General features: G+C 37.9%; 1 protein-coding gene across 1 annotated transcript; it reads right to left on the reverse strand.

Annotated features, from left to right (window-relative positions):
- Nucleotides 1-10,614: 10,614 nt before the first annotated feature.
- Nucleotides 10,615-14,349, reverse strand: LOC18448811 (pentatricopeptide repeat-containing protein At2g27610). Its single transcript, XM_011630523.3, has one exon. The coding sequence runs from the start codon at nucleotides 14,102-14,104 to the stop codon at nucleotides 11,624-11,626; it is 2,481 nt and encodes an 826-aa protein (XP_011628825.2). The 5' UTR covers nucleotides 14,105-14,349; the 3' UTR covers nucleotides 10,615-11,623.
- Nucleotides 14,350-20,981: the final 6,632 nt, after the last annotated feature.

The raw sequence follows: 20,981 nt of genomic DNA on the forward strand, positions 1-20,981 counted from the left end.
TATAAGCTAAGCTAACCATGACTGGGATTTTCGGGACTAAGAATAAATTGGGTATTTTTTTTATCTTGAAGTTTAATCCTTGTATCGCAGTCCAAAGAGGAGTTCTTTGAGGTCGTTGAATGACCCCTAGGATTTCCACCTTTATTTTTCTTCTATCAACTACTGCTGCATAAGGATCGAGGCCCTTCGGATCTACTTGGAGAAGCCCCCATGTATGGTCCGGCAGGTTAATGCTTGATTGGTTTGGCAACGTGATTGATGTTGTCATGAAGCTTTGTGAGTCTTTTGATTGAGGAGATCCAACAATATAATGCTTGCTTGATTGGTTTGGGCACTGGACTAGTGTTGTCTTGAAACTTTGACCATCTTTTGATCGAGGAGTTTTGGACAGAGCCTTTTCTCCTTTGCCTTATTTTTATTTTTTTATTTTTCTTTATGGTTTATGCATCATGGAGTTCTTCTGAGTGTTTACCCAATATTTTATTCTTTCTTTATACTAGTGCTCTTTTGGGTGTTTAGCCCAAAAATTTACTTATTTTTTTTTATTTTTTTTAAAATGACCACCATATGGATTGACTTCTTGGTTGTCAAGATGATTTCTTGGAATGTGTGTGGCTCCTTGATGTTTGATGGATGCCCCTTATAGGCAATGCTTTCTTTTAGTCTACCCCTTTTAGAAGATCGGCAGTACTTGTTCGTGACATATTGCTTTAAGATTAGGTAAGAAAGTTGCCGAATTCTTTAGAAATGCGATCATCTTTCCTATTCTCTAGATATACAAGAGGTCCTAATCTTGGTCACATTGGATTTCTCTTGCTTCTAGGTCTGTATTTCATCAACGGTGATTGATGAATTCCCATTGAATCCCATTTTGAATCACTCCACTTGAACCTTGTTTTTTTTGGACTTTTGGAATTACTTTGTTAGGCGTATTTTTAGTCATTATAGGAGATTGAATACATTTTGGTAAGTGTGCCAATGAATTGAAAGCATGATCAAACAAGTGTTTTACCGACCTCAGATTGATGTATTAACAAACAGTGGATAAACTATGCAAACTCAAGGAGCACAATTTTTGAAGATATTTGTAAAGATATCCTCCCGATGTGATATTTGTAAAGATATGCTCCCGATGCTCCCAATGTCATATGAAGGTTCCAATATGCTTTTAGAGTCATGTTCGTCGGTCATCCCATATATAACCTGGTTGACGACCTATGATAGCGGGAGGTGTCAAATCATCTCAGTTCTAGACAGATTCTAGAATATATATACTCCTAAGGCCAATAAACGTCTCTCCACATGATATTGGAGGAATTTGATGCAGTACGACATGATTTCCAATCGGATATCGGTTAAGTGTATGCATCTTGACTAATGATTGATGATAGAAGATGTCAAACCATCTCAATTCGAGACATATTCTACGATACATATACTTCTGAGGCTAATAAATTCCTCTCCACATGATATTGGAGAAATCTAATGCGGTACAATATACTTTTTTATTGATCGTCGGTCACATATATGTATCCTGACTAATGATTGATCATAAGATACCATCAAGCCAACTGTGGGATACATATACTTTCATGGCCCATATATGCCTCTCCATATGATATTGGAGGAGTTTGATTCAATGCGATAACTCTTTTAAATCCATTGCCTACCAAGGATAAAACGTTTGACAAACGATGCATAAAGGAAACCTCACCATATGATATCACAATAAGGTGTATCCTTACAGATATATTACATGAGGATTCATACGCCTCTAGTCCAAGAATTATACAAGTTGGACATCATTCGAAATTGGCTTAACCCATCATCCGTATTCATTGGCAGTCAAGATATGCCTTGACCAATGCCCCGAAATGTGACGTTTGCAATTGGTTCAAAACCTTTGGGAATTCATATTTGAGGCATTATATTCCTCACCTTGACGTTCTACATCATTTGGAGGTAGTTTAGCCCATCATATGTATTCATTATCAGTCAAGATATGCCTTGACTAACGCCCTCAAACTTGATGTTTGGGATTGGTCTGAAACTTTCGAGAATTTATATTTGAATAATTATATCTCTCACCTCAAGGTTTCACATCATTTGGAGGTGGTTTAAGCCATCATCTGTATTCATCGACAGTGAAGATAGGTCATATACACCGTGTGTTAGAAAATAGCCACGACGACCCCAGGTTACCAAAATTGAGATTTTTCTACATCTACGAGGAATTTTTTCGTGAGACTTGGACCATTAGACTGCTAAATAGATGCCCCATCACCCTTAAGAGTGCAGCACCATATCATTCTCCTAAGAGAAAGCAGAAAGCTCTGCAACAATTGTCATAAATATTATTTAGAAAGCTTAACCGACAGTGGATAGTATCTCCTAATATACAAAGAATCTTTGTGTGTTGTAGCCCCTCCACATGATTATCATGTCCCCAGGGTTTATAATTCCCAATGGTGGAAGCGATCGTACCCGCAACCCTTTGATTTTTTTTTTGTTGTAATTTACAACAGAGAAGGTTCAACTTCAGCGGATCATATCTCTCTCATCCGTGACCCATTCGAAGTGGGGCTTGAACTATTATGTTCATCTCTTAGTCATCTACTATATCTCCAAATTTTATGGTCAAAAGACACGTCATTAACAAGGGGCAAAAGAAATACGAAGATATGTCAATACAATATGCAACAAACTGACTGACGATGGATAAGAATAACTTAATTTCTTAATTTTCTTATGCGATATCTTGTACAATCTCGGTAGCCATGCATTCAAATTCAAATACCAAATAAGATAAAGACCAATGAAGCACAAAGTTATCATCAAAGCCACCTACAACTGCAATTGAATTCGAATAAAGATAGATGTCTCGATTCGAATTATAGAAGAAAAAGATAAGTGGTCAATGGTTTGGATGAGGATCATGAGTTTTAATGATTACCAACTCATTATGTCTATATAAGCCCCACTTACTAGTAAGAAAAAGAGGACGAAATAGAGAGATAGAAGTGACTGCAGTTATCTGCTATCAGTTAAGGAATAAGCCACTAACTTCGTTGTTCTTTGATCCAAAGTGTAAGGAATAAGCCACTAACTTTGTTGTTCTTTGATCCAAAGTGTAAGGAATAAGCCACTAACTTTGTTGTTCTTTGATCCAAAGTGTAAGGAATAAGCCACTAACTTTGTTGTTCTTTGATCCAAAGTGCAAGAATCAGATACAAAGAGAGAAGCTATTTATCTAGACGCACATGAAGCCCCGATTCGAAGAAGGAGCAGACCACAAACACTACTCGCTGTGATTAGTGAAAGTAGGACTAGGGTGATTTAGTACAGTACACACTTTTTTTTTTGCACCGACTAGAACACTTACAATGATCATCTACACTTATTTTAACTCAAAAGAAAAAATAAAACGGTCATCACTTGCTGCCACTAAAAACAATAAACTTTATTAAATAAAGAGAAGAGGAAAGCAAAACTGCGAAATAACGCACTATATGAATAAAAATAAGAATGCCAGAAGATTACTTCAACCGGTCTTTCAAACGCCCTACACTGGGTCTCCTCCTCCAATGGCACGTGGATAAAAAAATCAATCTCAAATCTGGAAAGTTTTGGCCATCTCCTGAGAGCTTAGGAACCTCAATAAAATAAATCTCAACCTGAGTATAAGTAGAGTGTACCACTTTCTCTACCTAGGTGGGGCATGCCACCCCTTACAACTTAATTTATAAGAAAGAGAATATTTAGGAGAGAGAAGAAGAGAGCCTAGAGTGGGGCATGTCCCCTAGAAAGAAAGCAGGAAGAGAGAAGAAAGAGAGGCGTGCAGAAAATGGGAGCAGATGCCCCTATTTATTAGGTTTCTTAAGGGATAAGGTTCCATAGAGATAGCCATCAACAAAATTTGATCTGATCTTTTGATCTTGGAGACCTATGAGGTGAGAGATCTGAGCCATCTATTCCTCAGATCAGCCATCATGTTCAAAAGGAACGAGAAGAACCTTATCATTCAGTTCCTAGGCCCTTATCCCATCAAATAAGAGATATTCTTAAATATCATATACTTTGTATGTAATCGATAAATTTATATTTCTTTAACCAATTGAATATTTCAAAATATATTTTTAATTTCAAATAACTAACTCCCATATCTTAAGGGATATCTTCAAATTTGAAATCAAAACCAAATGCGATCTCATGGGGTTGGTACGACCCTCATTGCCCCCTCAAAGAGTAGCGTCGGGGCTTTATTCTACAAAAAGTAGATTTTGTTAAAAGTGGGGTGTGGCTCCCTCATAACCCGCCACTAAAAGTGGCGCTTAGCTTCATGAAAATAGGAAGCCTCCACAAAGTGGGCAGTGACCCTGGTGGCCCCACTAAAAGTGGTGTGCCACAAGGGTCACATAGTGGTCCCCCCCATGAAAACAAAATGGGTCCAGTAGGCCCCCCATGAGAGCTTCTTGGTATCTTAACTTAGAAGCTACGGCTCATGTCTCAAACACCAAAGAAGACTTTCGCACTTTTACTCTCATCGGGCTGAGATATCAACATATCTATATGGGAGAAAACCAAAAGATCGATATCCTTGGAGTTAAGGATTTTGAGCTTAAATTGAAGAGTGTGAGCGTCTTGATCTTAAAGTAAGTACGTTATGCTCCCGATATAAAGAAGTGCTTGGTTTCGGTTTTCAATATGGCTCTAGCGGGATTAGTGACCACTTGCATTGAAGAGAAGCTGGTAGTCAAAATGGGTGATAATATTGTTATGACTAGACTTCTTGTAGATAGTTTATTTACTATTGAAATAAAAGAAAAACTTGCTTATGTCTCATCCCCTAATGATTTGGATACTACCCTATGGCATATGAGGTTAGGACACAATAATTACAAAAGAATAGAAAGATTGAAAAAGGATAGTATTTTTCAAAATTATGAGGGTGATTTATCGAAAGTGTGTGAGTCTTGCGTGCAAGGAAAACTAACAAGGAAAAATCGGGGCAAAAAGAGCTACTAACATTTTAGAAATCAATTATAGTGACATATGTGGTCCTTTGAATGTTGCTACTAAAAACTACAAAAGATATTTCATCACTTTTACAGATGCCACTCTTGATATGGCCATGTGTATCTTATATACACAAAATTCAAAGCCTTAGAAACGTTTAAAGTATATAAAGCCAAGGTATAAAATCAAACTTACTTAAAAATCAAAATCCTTAGAACCATTAGAGGGGGGAATATTCATCCGAACTTTTCAAAGAATTTTGTATTGAAAACGGAATCATCTATCAATATATCATGCCTTATACTCTTGAATAAAACAGTGTTGGAGATGAAATAGAACCTTGGTTGAAATGGTAAGGAGTATAGTGGAGCACGTTATGCTCTCCTTAGATTTTTGGGGAGAAGCCGTGTTGACGGCATTTTATATCCTTAATCGGACTCCCAAAAAAGCCATCCTACATACTCCTTATGAAATATTCACCGGTCATGCTTCCTCCCTTGCGCATCTAAATGTTTGGGGCTGCTCAGCCCAATTCTTAATCCTACACCAAAATAAGATCAAATTTCAACCAAAAACTATAAAGACCATTTTTATTGGTTACCCAGACTATAGTAAGGGGTATCGATTCTACAACCTTGAAACCGGGCGGTTATTAAGAGTTATGATGCTCATTTCTTCGAGGAAGAATTCCTTGAAGCAAAATTGAGTCACAAACAAGTCGACCTCTTTGAGGTCGCAAGAAATAAGGATGTGCTTCGAGAACCCGAATCTGAAACTTCAAATAGACTTGAGCCTGAATTTGAACCGAGTCAAAGAGACTGAAGTAGTAGACCACCTTTTAACCTAAAAGACTATGTCTACCTGGGGGAACACTATGATAGAATTGGGGATGATCCAGATTCTGAACCTCAAAACCTACCATGAAACCTTGTCTTGTCTTAAAAAAGAGTATTGGATAGAAGTCATAAAGGATGAATATGCTTATATTAGCCAAAACCATATTTTGGAATTAGTGTCACGATCTCAGAAACGTAAGGCCATAGGATATAAGTGGATTTTCAAGAAGAAGTTAAACTTGGAAGGGAAAGTAGAAAAATACAAAGCTAAGCTAATTGCAAAAGGATTAACCCAAAAAGAATGGATAGATTATCATGAGACATTTTCCCTAATTGTTGAATTTCCATCCATCAGAATCCTAATAACAATAGCAGCCCATTTTGATTTTGAGGTTCATCAGATGGATATCAAAACAGCCTTCCTAAATGGAGATTTAGAATAAGAAATCTACATGAGTCAACCCGAGCGATTTGAGGAAAAATGAAAGGGAAACCTAGTGTGTAAGCTTAACAAATCCCTCTATGGCCTAAAACAAGCATTGCATCAGTGTTACATAAAATTTTAAGAGACCCTAACCTTTGTGGGGTTCTCTACGAATAATGAAGACTACTTTATCTATCAAAATGTCAGTGGGAGTGATGTGGCTTTCATTTCCTTGTATGCGAATGATATGCTAATTGTTAGTAGCTCAATTGCCCTAGTAGTAGAGACTAAAACTTTTTTTGTACAACACTTTGACATGAAGGATCTTAGAGAAGCTTCATATGCGTTGGGTATCAATATAATAAGAAACAGAAAAGATAGAACTATCCAACTTTCCCAGACAACCCACTGCAAAAGGATATTGGAAAAGTTTGATATAGATAAGTGTAAGCCCATGTCTACCCAATAGCCAAAAAGACAAAGCTTAATAATAAGATGTGTCCTACTAAATATATTGATATAAGAGCCATAGAGAGAATGCCTTATAGGAGCATAGTTGGATCCCTGATATATGTCCTAATGGGAACAAAGCCTGATTCATCTTTCTTCATGAGCATGGTTAGTTGATTCCAATGCAATACTGGAGAGGAGTAGTGGAAGGCGGTTAAGAGAATCCTCAGATATTTAAAAGAGACCATGAACTATGCGCTTATGTACAAAGGAGCAACTGAAATAGCAATTGGGGGGTATTCAAATACAAGCTATCTTGCGGATCTAGATGATGTGAAGGCCACATCTAGATATGTGTTTATGCTTGGAGGGGGTGCAGTTTATAGGAACTCAAAGAAACAAGATGTGGTGGCATTGTCCAACATGGAGGCTGAATACGTGGCATGTTGTTTAGCTGCCAAGGAGGCCGTATGGATTAAGAAGTTTATTAATCAACTTATTTTTTATCCCATGCGTTGTGAGAGAGTAAGGATTTTATGCTATAACACGGTAGCAATTTACATATCAAATAAGCTATGTTTTCATAAGAAATTCAAGCACATAAAACCATATTTCTGTCACTTGAGGAGTGAGGTGAGACTAAGAGAAATCGAGATTAGCTATATATTCACAGATTTGATGATTGTAAATCCTCTAACAAAAGGGATCACCCCTAATGTTTTTGCAATACATGTGAGAGAGATAGGGATGAGAGAAAGTGAGGAAGAGAGAATGTAAGACCTTCAAAGGTCAAGTGGGAGATGTTGGGTGAGTGTGGTCATTAAAGGCCTTATTAGTGCTTGTAATGAAACATCTGATATAATGGAACATGAACTTAGTGGGAGTGTGGTCCCTTATGGACCATACTAAGCAAATAACATTTGTTGATACCGAGCTATGCTTGACGGTCTAGGTTAGTCGGTTGGGAAAAACTTATGTTACTTAGGTATAAAAAACTATTCGATAAAGGGTTCTAATAGGTCATCCCTTGATGAGGTCATAGTATGTCAGGATGAGTAAGCAGAGGGACCGTGTGACCATTGTGTGTGAAGGTGGGCTTCTGATACGGGGGCCAAAGCCGTATCTATATACACCACACAACATGCATAATGATAGTCGTTTCGAGAAAGCAAACTACCTTTTAGGATGAAGCTTATGTACGTGCGAGAGATACCCCTATGCACCGTAGGAGCTGTCATCGCATCAGGTCCAGATGACCTTGACACGTCTCTAGGGCAAAACATGAAATCCATAAATTGGGATTTCATAGACTGTAGGTACCCACTAATGAGCCCCTGCATAGACTGTGGGTCACGAAAAATACTATGTCGGTTGATAAAACAAGTGTGGACCGTAGTCCACGATTGAAGGTGGAGTGCCCCCAAAAAATGTTTATTCCTAGACCATATGGATCATTATCCAATCTAATGAATTTATTTGTGTTTATTTTATGATGATATGATCTTAGATTTTTTATTTAAATTTTTTTAGATCTCTGGATAGAAAAATGGAAATATTGATTTTTCAATGTTTTAAATATTCAAATTAATTCGAATATTTATTAATTTTAAATATTTAGAAATAGCATCGGGGCCCATTGTGCACATAGGCCCACCATGGCCTAAATTGGCCACCTCATGAGTGCACGCCCCACTTTTAAGGGTTTTCCTATTTAATAGTGTTGAATTGATATGAGTAATAACTTTGGCTTGGAAAAAGTTATTATGATATTTGGAAAGGTGATTTGGCTTGAGGAAGATTTGAATGAATATTTAAAAGCTTGATAAAACTTATGCATACCTTGGATAAAGCACAATTTTATGATTAATATTATCTTATTTAATTTATATTGATAGGATAATCGGTAAAGGAAACAGGGTGATAAATGTTCTACAACCTTCCATAGCATGTTGATAGCCCATCTATGGCATGGAAGGCTCAAATCTCTCACCCCACAAGTCACTCATGATCAACAGTCCATATTCAAGCCACAAGAAGAGGCAAGTCATAGAAATCTTAATAAACCCTTATCCTATTTTTTGCACTATAAAAAGATGACCCATTGCCCATAATTCTCTACACACCAATTTCTCTATTCTCTCTAACTATTTCTCTCTCTTTGATAAGAATAAGGGGCACGCTCCAACCCTAGAATTCTCTCTCTAGACCATACAAAGGGGGAACGCCCTACCTAGATGGTGTTATATCTCCCTCTCATCTTGCCTTGATGAACATAAGGGTTGGGTAGTTGCAAGTAGATTCTATCTTGATTGAACTAGGTTTTACGGGTTTGTACCTAAGTTCGAATTTTGTAAGCATGAGGAGTTCATAGTTCCATTAGAGGGTTTGCCTTGAAACTTGCTTTCCCATTGAGATTGAAGGTTGATTGTTAATCCCCCGCCATCGGATGGTGTTAACTTGGTGTGAGGTGTAATAAGCCCGGTTGAGGTAATCTCCGGCATTCTTTTTTTTATTTCTTTCCTTTTCAATTATATTGTCTTTACATTTCTAAGCATGAGAGAAGTACTTATTATTTTCTTTGTTTAAAAATAATTAGTCTAATGGCATCAAGGTTTTAAGATCTTGGATTTGTTAGTTTTACCTTTATTTTTTCTTGAAGCAATAATTATTGTAACAGTACCACTTGTAAGTAATCTTTGTCGAAAAGTTTATATAAGGTTGCAACCTTATAATGTAGAGCTACGGATGCACCTCAAAAATCCATCGGAAAAGGTAGTTTTAATGTTGAAAAACCCTTTGATTGATCATCTCGATATCGAGATGTATGACCATGAAAAACAAAAAGATTTTAAGTCCCAGAAATAGTGCATTTTACAACATACTATCTATACCGTCAATTTTCAATAGTTTCACATGTTTATAAATCTACTTGATTTTAACCATTTTTTAAATTTAAAATTTTATAATTACATATAAAAATAGATTTTAAGATAATCCTAAGAATATTTTACATCAAAATTATATACCATACAAAAATTTGAAGGCGCACCTTACCTCTACAGCTACGGATGCATCCGTATGTCAACTGCACCGTTATTAGAATGGTTGGGTTGTTTTTTTCAAACAGATCATGGTGTCGAGGAGAGGGTTAGTGATGCCCACTTCCTAGTATGGGTGGTCGTAGGCCGAGTCATCTATGTAACGTGTATAACGCCTTCGTGAATGTGGTCTTGAACTGCATGCCTTAGGCTAAGGCATTCTAGGTGTTTGTTTGGGGCTGTCTTAAAGTACCACAAACCACCAAGGGGTAGTTGTGGACATGAATCATACTACCGAACTAGAGTCCCGAGGAGGTGAAACCTTGGATTTATGGCTTTTCAAAGGGTCTTTTTGTCGACCTAACAAAAAAAAGATAAGAAATAAGTTGAAACGGTTGCCCTCCAAGTAAAATCTATTGGGACGATCAGCCAAATAAACATGCAATACAATAACAGCTGAAATTCCAAAAATCACCAAAACTGGGTGGAATTGAGGAAAGCAACCTTAAATTAGGCTCAAAATTTGCCGATCCCTTTAAGATGATGAGATGAAGCCCTAGGTTATGAATGAAGGAAATACGAGCTAGTTGTATGCTCAAGATGGCAATCGGGTGGCCTAGAAGAGACTATGGTCAAACCTGCTCAAAACTATAATATGAGGATCTTAATAATCTAAGGTTGTTACCCTCCAAATGTTACGTGATCTTACAATAGATTTTCAAAATTTGACCAATAAAGTTGAAAGCCCAAATGGGTGCATAAGTCGGCCCTCAGAAACAAAGGAGCCGTGTATAATCTGTAGCCAAATGGTCCAAAACTTTCACGATGGAAAGGCGCAAAATGACACAAGTCCAAAATCCTAAATTTGAGCTCAATTAGAGAATGAATGGCCTGTATCAAACCTTTTTTATCTCTTTCTCAAGAGCCTAGATTGGGTATAACCCTCTCAACAGGCCCAAATTTACAAAAGAGCTATAAGATATCGGCCGTCAAATGTGTTGAAACACTTATAGAAGAAAAGCACAAGCTCAGAAGCTTAAGTTTCAAATTTGGGGTCAACCCGCCGTGGGGAAGCGACATTTCTATAGCAACTGTTAACAGACCACCAAAGGTTCACAAACTTTGATGAGAAGTGCACAATGTGGGCGTGGTCTACCAATGACGAACAAGTTTCCAACAACATTCAACTTTTCTTCTTGTGGCCACAACTCAAAATTCCTATGGCCAAAGAGCTCAAATTTGGCCAGTCATGATAGCGGTGGAGACAGAGGTGGTGGTGGTGATGCTGGTGGTGGCAGTGGCAATAATGCTGGAGCAGTAAAGGTGGTGGTGGTTGAGGGTAGGCGGCAGTGGAGATGGTAGAGTGGTGGTGGTCGTGCAGTAGTGGTAGTAGTGGTAAGGTGATGGTGGCTGCTAGGCATTGGTAGTGGTGGTGGCCACTATGCGGCGGTGGTAGAGGGGGCTAGGCACCAATAGTGGTGGTGGTATGGTAATGGTATATTAGTAGTGGTGGAGAGAGAGAAAGAGAGAGGGAGAGCCAAATTGAATTTTTTGAAAAACATGTCCAAGTTCTTTTTAAAAAAACTATAATTCAGGAGCCCAATTGCCATCAGGAATCAGTTCAAGTTTGCGAATCAAACATTCCCTGAGGTCAAATTACTAGTGAGAAAACTTCAAATAGGCTCAAATTGCAATTTGGTTGGGAATTCAAATGGTGCCTTGCTGGTCTATCAAAACAGACCCTGCACAAACAAATCAATGGGATGTGTGGACGGGCATTCGGGTACGTGTGTTTTAACTTAGATGCGGCAGAAGACAATGACAAAGTGATTAGGTTAGTTTATCAGCCCTTTTACCAACTACCAAAAGTCTCCACAAGAACAATCACCCGCTGCAAAATGATGGAATCTACTAACATCTCTCACAGTGATTTTCCTGCAAGTAACCAAAGACATGTATTTGAGAGCATCATGGCAGTCACCACACACCCTAAGGTTCTTAAATATTTGTATCGGACTTCCATCGCATGTGCTCAGAAGGCCGAAAGCCACAGCAATTCTCTCGCTATGGTGGCAAAGGAATCCTTCCCTCTCTTCATCATCCACATTATGAAGGGCATGACTTGTTTGTGGAACATACCCTGCTACTTTTATCGAATCAATCAGTTCATCAAGTTTTTCGTAAATCGGCTTCTTTTGTGGGTGTGATTCATCTCGAGACCCAAACACATGCGTAACCCTCCCAATCTCGATCCAACTAAGTCCAGGCATTTTCTTTATGCCACTGTCTCTCATCTTTTCTCTTACTGTAGTCACCTTATCCCATCTACCTGAAATGGCGTACATGTTGGAGAGAAGTACATAGGTGGCATCGTCTTCTGGTTCCAATTTGAGGACATTTTCGGCAGCAAATAAACCCATTTCGAGATTATTGTGAATCCTGCAAGAACCAAGCAAAGCCCTCCAAACCAATGCATTTGGTTGCATAGGCATTCTGGTTATGAAGTCCAAAGCGTCATCCAACCTACCTGCTCGGCCTAAGAGGTCAACAACGCATGCATAATGGTGCATAACAGGCTCAATTCCATGATCAGAGAACATGGTGTCGAAGTATCGAATGCCTTCTGTCACTAGACCAGCATGACTGCATGCGTATAGTACACTAACAAATGTTACCTCATTTGGGCGAACGCCACCTTCTATCATGTCATCAAACACTCTTAAAGCCTTCTTTCCCATTCCATGTTCTGCATACCCATCAACCATAGCACTCCACAATACTCGATCTCTCACTGGAACGTCATCGAAAATCTGACGAGCTTCCTCTATGAATCCACTCTTTGCGTACATGTCCACAAGAGTGCCAGCCACAAACGTATCTGACACATGACCATGTTTCATGACTTGGGCATGGTGTTGCCGTCCATAAACATGGTCAGAGAGCTTGGCACATGAGCTTATAACACTTGCTAAAGAGAAAGCATCAGGTTTCACACCAGACCTGTGGAGCTTGCAATAAAATTCAATGGCGTCTGCATCATATCCATTACGGGAAAATCCAGTTAGAATTGATGAACACGATACATCATCTTTATGCATCATGTTTTTGAAGACTCTACATGCATCTTCCATCTTGCCCATCTTGGCATACATGTGCACAAGAGCCCCCTCAACATGAAGTATTGAATCACAATTGGATTTGATGGCATGGCCATGAATTGCAGGACCATGAGCTCTATGGCTATTGGAGCATGCCACGATCATGCTTGCCAAAGTAAAAGCATTAGGAAGCAACCCCAAATTCAGCATCTCAACAAAGATCTCCATGGATTTATCAGAATCCCCAATTTGAGCATACCCACCTATAATCACTGTACATAAAACTACATCTACATGAGGGGCCCGATCATAGAGAATAAGAGCTTTTAACATGTCGCCACACTTTGCATATAGATCAGCGAGAGAGACTCTTACTGCATAATTATCTTCGAAACCCAATTTTATAGCGTAACCATGGGCTTGGGAACCCAGTTTCACAGCCTCCATGGATGCACAGGCCTTAAGAACACTAGTGAAAGTGAACTCTGATGGCCTAACCTCTGATTCGATCATTTGAGAGAAGAGCTCGAGGGCCTCCAAAGAGAACCCACCATTCGAGTACCCCACAATCATGGAGGTCCAAGCAAACGTATCTCCAGCCTCCATTCTATTGAGCACACGACACGCCTTGGCTAAGTACATGGATCGAGAGTACAAAACAATTAGAGCACTACCCACAAAAACATTCAAACCCAATCCTGATTTTTCGATGAGCCCGTGCAATTGGTGCCCAGTTTTAAACTGGCGAGCCTCTACACAAGCTCTGAGGAGGCTTCCAAAACCGAATTCATTCGGATAAAAACCAGAATTCAGCATGAGGAAGAAGAGAGCCAAGGCTTGATCAGGCTTGCCATTACGGGTATAGCCTGAAATTGCAGAGGTCCAAGAAACTATATTCCTTTGGGGCATTTCATCGAACACCCGACGTGCCTGCAATGTGAGGCCCGATTGCATGTATTCATGTATGAGAGAGTTGCCATTGTAGGGACTGAAAATTTGGCCAGTTTTGAGGAGATGAGCATGGATATGATGGGCCTTGATTTGCTGAATTGGAATGCGTTTATTTGGGTGTGATTGTTGGGTATGAGATTGGAGTGGAAGCTTGTTGGGTGAGGGTGGGGTTTGAGAAAGAGATGTGGAAGAGAGAGAGTGATGAGAGAGAATATGCAGGGAATGAAGGGGAAGTGGGGAAGATAGAGAGTGAGAAGAGATATGAGGTTGTGTGGGGGGAGAAGTGACCATGTTTGAATTCGTGTGCTTTCACAGTAATCTCTCTCTCTACATTCTCTCTGTTTCTCTCTCTCTACAATCTCTCTCTCTCTACATTGTTAAAGAGGGAACATAGATAAGACATGGAGGAGGATGGAGGAGGGACAGACCAAGTGAAGAAAACTGGAGAAGGGAGACAAAAGTAGGGAAGCGCGTGGCACTCGGCTTAGCGTGCTCTCGCAGGCGTATATTACACATCTATTCCGTTTCCTCTGGCAACCGTACATTTGATCCAATAACGGATAGCGCCTTAATAAAAATGGGGAGCCCGAGCTGCCAGATTAAAAAATAGTAAGAAGTATGGTTAGTGATACATTTTAAGTTATTTTAATTATTAAATTATCCATTCAACAAAAGTCATTTCCTATTATTAAAATTTAAAGGGTGTGGTTTGCAACCTTAAGGCGCACTTCCAAATTTTATTATAAATATAAATTTTAGTATAAAATTCTCAAGATGGTTTGAGAATCTATTTTTATCTTTAATTATATATCAAGTAGATATATAATTATATAAATCAGCATTTTAAAATTCGACCGAGTAACTCGACCTCAGCCCATGGGCGAGACGAGTTTTGGCCGAGTTAGTTGTACACAACATTTTTAAGCTTGTTAGTTGTACACAATATTTTTAAGCTTTAAGTGTAATATTACTGCAAACTTGTATAGAGACCTCTTATGACGGGGTATTTTAATACAAGGCGTGACAACCAGCAAGACATTGCTTATTGTGTTTGTAAAAAAAAAGGCACTTGTACATATATAACTATTATTTTTTTCATTTTTTTTAGAAAAAAAAGAAAAAAGAGATGGACTCACCTGATTAACTCGTCTCGGCTGATTAACTCGTCTTGGTTGATTAACTCGTCTCGGCCAGGTCCAAGGTATCTTGGTCGACTCAATTTTTTTAACATTGATATAAATATTTGAAAATCTTGAATGTAAACGGTTCAGATAATGCGTTGCAATATACACTATTTTTAGGACTCAAAATCGTTTTATCTTTTCATATTCATACATCTCGAGGTCGAGATGATCAATTAGATAGTTTTCCACCATCAATACAACTTTTTATGATGGGCTGTTTGAGGTGCACGTTAATTTTACATTTTAAGGTTGCAACCTTGTATAAACTTTTTCCAAATCTATATAGTTGCTAATGTTACGACGATTATCTGATCTTCATATTAAAAATCCTCCGGAGACTGGAATTGGGTATGTGCTTGAATGGTTAACAGCTAACACTTAGCAGTGCTGCATCTCAAGTTTAATTCTTAAAAACTGAACTACCTAAAAAACAAAATAAAATCCTCCAAACACAAATATTGGACTAATACATGAGAATGAAGATTGGCTGAATGTAACAAAGCTTATTTTTTCAAGAATTGCCGTATTATGCTTTACAAATTTCGTCTTTCGGGTGCACTTGATAGAGATGAAAGTAATCCAATCATGTGGCAGAGAGGGGACAATGGAGAACGAATCCCTGCCCTTCAATCCCTACACTGCCGAGGCCTTGGAATCAACAACCGTTGGATGCAATTGAGGCCCCAGCCATCTCTTCAAGGTGAGGTTAAAAAATAAGGCTAGGACTAGGGATTTGGAAAGGCCCTAGTCCGAGTCATCTCTACAGACTTGGCCAATCTCTCAAAGACTCGGCCTAGTCATAGGTAAAACATAAAAATTCATAAAGTTTGACTGGTACTTCTATTGAGCCCGAGAGAATTTGGCCGAGTTTTAGAATATTGAATATTGCTTTTTTAAGGCATGGAACCTGAACTTTCAAATAAAATTTGGAAGTGAAAACAAACTCTCAAAGAAAAATGTTGTTTAAACCAAATTGCTCCAAGGCGCTTGAGAAGAGTCTCGAGTTAAAGAAACCCACTCTTTCCAACTCTTTCTTATGTTAAAAAGTGCTCAAAATGAAAGAAAATCTCTCTTAATACAAAGATCCTGTTATCATCGAAACCCTATTCACAATTCAAACTTCAAAGTTAATTTTCCTACTCTCCTGGCGGTGTGTGGATTCAAGATGGAGAAATATGGATGAGAGAGGGGAAGATAGGGTTAGGAGTGGATGGAGAACAAAGAGATGAAGAGAGAGAAGGGCAGGGGAATCAGAAGATCAATGAAAATGAAAAAGAGAGGAGAAAAGAATGCGAGATGTGCGAACCTGCACCCAAATTTTAATGGTATTGCATGGTATGAGACTATTTATCTTAGTTACAAGAGGTCACAATTAATCCTAGACATTAGATGTCAAATTGACATGTTTAAGATATGCCACCAAGTTTGAAAATTTTATTTTTGAACTTTCAACCTAATGAATGACATTATTACAACCACCTTATTTGAAATTCGACAAAAAAAAATAATTGTGACCTCATTATATCAAAAGTACATGAGCTCTTTATATACTTTTCCAATTTAAATTCAATTTAAGGGAATTGGCTGCTCCATTCCCCATTTTAAAAAACCGACTGTAACAGAGGCTTGTCCATCACTAGATTTAGGGAACAGTGGATAGGGCTGATATAGATATAGTCTCACCAAAACTGAATGAATGTCACGGCTATGGACATAGGGTCTCATGACTACTACGATTATCATATTCTTATTTTATCTTTTCTCAAATTATATTTATCGTACGGGATTATATACAATGAGACTATTTACCTTTGGAATAAGAATGTCATAATTACTTATAAACATTCATGTGAAATTTGATAGCTTGGGTGTGTCACAAAGTTCGAGAAAATTCATTTGAACTTTGAATTTGGATAATGAAATAAATGCAGCCACCCAATTTCACGTCCAGTGTCAAGATTTATTGTGACCACCTTATAGCAAAGGTAAATGGTCTTATTATATACTTTCCTTTATCTTAATATGTGTATATATCTAACAAAGATGTATACTTTATAAAAAAGATATAGTTTTGTTAGGTCTAGGCTTCATGAAAACAAAGTAAAGCCACACCTTGAATCCTCGTCGAGAGACCGCAGGCATAAGAAATCCTCATGATAACTCTAAAATCAATTTCCAACACCGACTATAAAATTTGAAGCTAAAAAAAAAGTACAATCTTGTAGATCCACCTATTTTTAAAGCACAATAGCTGGTCTAGATAATGTATTACAATATACACTATTTGAGGATAGTAATCTTTTTTTTTTTTTTTCCCATTATAATAGTCAAGGCCAAGATGTTCGATTTGAAGTTTTCCGACGTTAGAACTGCAATCTTCAATAAATGTTGGGGTGACATTTTCTTCTCTCTCTCCTCACCATTTCTCTCTCTTCACATTCTCCTCGAATTTTGCCCTTCTCTAACCTCTCAAGCTCTCTCATGTCTCTTTTCTCTCTCTCTCTCTTCTATCGCTCTCTACCCAAAGAGAGGCCCTTGTCTCCTTGAACATTGAAGCCCTAGTCTCTTTGAAACAACCTCTATGAATCCTAGTCATTAATAAATTTTCTTTGAAGCCCTAGTATTTGTGAAGCTCTCATTTTTTTAGTTTGGATCTCCCCCTTTTTGTTGGTCATTTTCAAGTGCGATTCTCAATTTCTCTAGTAATTTCCCAAGCATTGTGGTTTCTCTTTAATTTCAGATTAAATGTGGGTTACTATCTGTAGTTTTATTGGGAAGTTTGGCATGATTTCTCTTTTAATATTTGATAGCGATCTTAGGGATCCCATTTAAGGATTTCTTATTTATTTTAAATGGCTATGATCAATTTCTGTCTTTCTAGTGGGGGATTCGTTAGTGTATGTTTCTGATTTAACTCCTTTTCCTGTAATTTCAGATTAATTACAAATTAATATTTACAATTTCACTTGGGGATTTTTTATGTTAGTTGAGAATGAGATTGCTTTTTCTGCAATTTCAAACTAAATATATATTAATTCGTTGTAATTTTAGTGAGGCATTTGTTACTATGTGTTAAGAATGGGATTGCGTTCTTTGTAATTTCACTCGCTTTTGTGATCTAAATCGTCAATTTTATTAGATATGCCACATGTTAGGATTTACGAACCCTCTTATATTCAAAAACATGAATCCCAAAAGTTGGATCCCGCCTAGATCATGTACTTATCCAACTAGAAACAAAATAGGTGAGAGTACGAGCGATAATACGAGAAATAAAGTATAAAAAATACACCCGACAAGAACACAGATTTACGTGATTCATTCAAGAGGACTACATCCACGAGCACGACAAACTAAAATCTACTATAGTAATGAAATTTACATTACAAATTTTGAAAGAGAGAGCTACCTCTCTAACCCTCGACAAAATTTAGTCGAATAAACCCTTTTAGAGCCAGTCTATCGATCAACGCCATTGTCGACCTCTCATCTTGATTCCATGGCTAAACCACTGTCCAGGGAGAAACAATTTCCCCATTCCACATCTAAACCATTTTTCAAGAGGAAAACCTTGAGAGCAACCGAGACTTTCTCTCACTAAAAAGGGAAACCACCCAAAATTTTCATTGGGAAACCACCCAAAATCTACATAGGAACCGCTTCCCTATAAGAAACTAGGCGCTTAATCTACATTTCCTTTTCACTGCTAAACCATTTTCCAAGAGGAGAACCAAAAATCTTCATGTGAACCGTTTCTCTATAAGAAACCAGCCTCTCAATCTACATGAGACACACTGCGAAGTTTCTCTCCAAAGAAAGTTATCTTCTCTCTAAAGGGAAGCATTTCCTCTTATGCACAGGAGGCCATTGTCCCTCTCTTTAGAGAAAACCAACTTTCCCATCTCTCTAGAGGAAACCAACATTCCCATATAGTAACTCAAATAAAGCAGACAAATTCTATGCACTTGCATCCCATATATACATAAAGTTAGAAACCCACATCAAATAAAAAACTTCCTATCGATGTTACATATATCTCAAGAACCAAGAGATATATTCTAAAGTCTTAATCCTTTTGGTTTTATATTTCTTTTAAAAGTCTTAGTCCTTATTCCAGGGCACTAAGTTTGGCCCAAGGCCTGGTCCTTGATTGGGCCAGGCCTGGCCTAGGCCAAAAGCCATGGCCCTGCACTGGCCAAACCATCAATATGGCCCAAGTGGCCTGCCTAGCCAAGTGTATAGCCTAGGCCTAAGCCCTTTGGAGCGGGTTGGGTTCAAGCTAAGCCTTTAGGATCATAGGCTTAGCTCGGGCTAGCCAGAACTCATATAGACGGGATAGCTGGTCCAGAACTCCCGGACGGCATTACCATGTGTAGCAGGTGGCATCTTTGTTTTTGCCTCTAATTTTTATAGTTGTTGGAATCAACTCTCTCTCAGAGTCGCAGGGCAGCATGACCTCTCAACACATGCCAACCTTCTTATCACATTTGCAGCCCTTTTTCCTCATTGCATTGTGGCTTGCAACTAACACCCATTCGCAATGTCTTGGAGGCTACTGCAACCCTTTTTCATCGCCTGGACAGACTAAAAGTCCCACCCATCATATATCTAGAAAATGAGGTTGATGACCCACCCCATCATGAGCTACCGATGTAAGTTTTCATTGACTATTCCAAAACTACTAACTATTTCTAAAACTACTAACTATTCACTATTGATCTACCTATAAAAAAAAGTATGGAAAAAATGGAGAGGACTATTTCTTATGTATCAAACCATAAGTATTTCATTAATCCATAAATTAAACAACAAACCGTTGGAAGTACCCAAATATACAAAGTGACTATTTATTTTTTTGTAATAAAAAGAATTTCTTGAACTTCGTAACACACTCTAAGCCATCCGATTTGATATCTAATAGTTAGGAGTAATTATCATTTCTTTGTAATAAAGATAAATAGTCTCATAGTGTACAATCCCATATTATTTACTTTTAGTAGAAGGATGTCTCAATCACCCTTGTCCGTCGAATTTCAAATCGGGTAGTTGTGAATGTGTCATTGACTAGACTTAAAAATTCAAAAAAAAAATCTAGAACTTTGTAACACACCCCAATCCATCCAATTTAACATCTAAGGATTAGAACTTATAAGTAATTGTGACCTCCTTGTAATAAAGGTACATGACTTATTATATATAAGCCCAACGACTCATATTCAATCTGGGACAATCTAACAAACAAGACCATATTTCGTATTTTAATTTTAATTTTTTTTCTATAAATCCAAATCACTATTGATCTACCTAAAAACGAGTAGTAGTTCCAGGATATCCTTTAGGCATTTTAATAATTATTTGTCGGATTGTGTGGCCTTTAAAGCCCGTGAAAGCATGTAAATGTAATAAATTATAGTGGATTATACTCTTCAATTGGAGTTTGTTGTGGTTGATTGCCCTAAGGTTGGGTAGCCTATAGCCCAGGTCATGTTTAAAACCCTTACCCCTAGGCATGCGGCACTATCATTGAGGGTTTATAAATGGCCATTCCTTATTCAGGTATGATAGACGCCCAGGGATGTTGTTTGTAGGTCAGGGGAGTTTTGTGGGCTCTTATGTCCAGATTTATGCTTGTAAGAGTGAGGGCAAAATCCTTAACAACACTTCCATGCGTCATGAAATGTGACAGTCACATTTTGGAGAAGCAATCCTATATAAAAGAATACATATACATTTGCATAGATAAAGCCCCATTACAATATAATAATATATGCATTTTCACTTGCTCTTAAGGGGTGAAACATGTAATACACATACTAAGATTATAGTACTATTACTTATTGGCAGCATTTGACGAGTCAATCATGAACTCATGTATTTGATTGTTGGTCACAAATCTCGTTGAGCTAGTTTAATAAGACTAGTGAATTATGGAGCCTGACATAGGTGAAATACTTTGATAGCCACTTGTTTTTAAATTTTTTGGT

This window comes from Amborella trichopoda, chromosome 3, assembly GCF_054954075.1.
Source record: "Amborella trichopoda isolate Santa Cruz 75 chromosome 3, AtrichopodaSantaCruz75HAP2 v2.0, whole genome shotgun sequence".
Taxonomy (NCBI): domain Eukaryota; kingdom Viridiplantae; phylum Streptophyta; class Magnoliopsida; order Amborellales; family Amborellaceae; genus Amborella; species Amborella trichopoda.

What these genes read in the sequence shown, in the direction of transcription:
- LOC18448811 (XM_011630523.3), bottom strand. Translation starts at nt 14,104, where the DNA reads ATGGTCACTTCTCCCCCCACACAACCTCATATCTCTTCTCACTCTCTA.